This window comes from Glossina fuscipes, unplaced genomic scaffold, assembly GCF_014805625.2.
Source record: "Glossina fuscipes isolate IAEA_lab_2018 unplaced genomic scaffold, Yale_Gfus_2 92213, whole genome shotgun sequence".
Lineage (NCBI taxonomy): Eukaryota > Metazoa > Arthropoda > Insecta > Diptera > Glossinidae > Glossina > Glossina fuscipes.
Genome location: NW_024005069.1, coordinates 1 through 1,086, shown reverse-complemented (window position 1 = coordinate 1,086; position 1,086 = coordinate 1). Strand labels below are relative to the sequence as shown.

The window sequence follows — 1,086 nt, the reverse complement described above, 5'->3', positions numbered from 1 at the left end:
TTGTACCATCAAAGCGGTAATGGCAGTGGGACCTACAAATTTTATATATTACATAAGCGCAATTTTCGTTGTCGTGAGAATACAAGGCAAGGCAAGGAAAGACAAGACAAAACGTACCGACCGTTATATCTTTACAAGTTCCAAAGATTATATATACAAAGCAGCCCATAAATGCCGAATACAATCCATATTGTGGTAACAGTCCAGCTACCGTAGCATAAGCAATAGCTTGCGGTATAGCAGTTAAACCTACTGTCAAGCCCGCTACAAAATCTGACATCAGGAACTTTGAATTATATTTGGGTAACCACACGAGTACAGGGAATACATTTTTCATAGTATTGACCGTGCAACGCTTTTGCGAATAATTTTTGATTTTCTCACAAATATTGATTTCATTTTCATTGTAGATTTTCTCTGCAACTAAGTATTGAAATACCTATCCCTGAACATTACGTTTTCCCTTCCATTTGTTATAAAATAGCAAATGATTAGTGATGGGATAAAACTTCTTACAACGTTTATTGGTAAAGCAAAATAATTATTATTTATGTTAATTTTTAAGAGTCGAATACGATCTTAGGAATATTATATATAATTTCCAAGACTTCTGATCTGATCTAACTGAGAGAATAATTCGGAAGATCTTCTTTTATGAGTTCAATAAGGGCGACAAAGTAAATTGCTAGGGGAACGCGTACGTGGAGAGGAAGTCAATATTGGCGATCGCCTCAGAATTTTTGAGTTCGAAAAATTACAAAGTCAATTAAAAAGAATCCGATTGAGATACGTGACAAGCTTACGATTTAACTACGCATTTGTTTGCCTTTAAATGATAACGAGCCACTCAACGACAATCCGCCTATTTTTCCGCCTTGGTTTCGGGAACAAAAGTTTAATGATGAAAAGTAAATGACTTTCTAGTAGAAGCGTGACGTAGGCGGCAAATAAGGAAGAAGGCGACACAGTTCTTCTCTCTTCTCCTTTAGTCGAGATACAAATAAGAATAAGCTAGAGTTACTATGAGATCAAAGTCAGAGCTTGGAAAGGAACGTTCTCCCTTCCTTCTCTGAGAAAATGTTTCTT

The 1,086-nt window shown here is 36.1% G+C and overlaps 1 protein-coding gene across 1 annotated transcript; it reads right to left on the bottom strand.

Moving 5' to 3' along the window:
* Positions 1-6: 6 nt before the first annotated feature.
* On the bottom strand, positions 7-578 carry LOC119644135 (sodium-independent sulfate anion transporter-like; the record flags this gene model as incomplete). Its single annotated transcript, XM_038043665.1, has 2 exons — positions 118-578; positions 7-32 (listed from the first exon to the last, which is right to left on the bottom strand). Coding segments are annotated over exons 1-2 (246 nt in total), but the record flags the coding sequence as incomplete, so codon positions are not given.
* Positions 579-1,086: the final 508 nt, after the last annotated feature.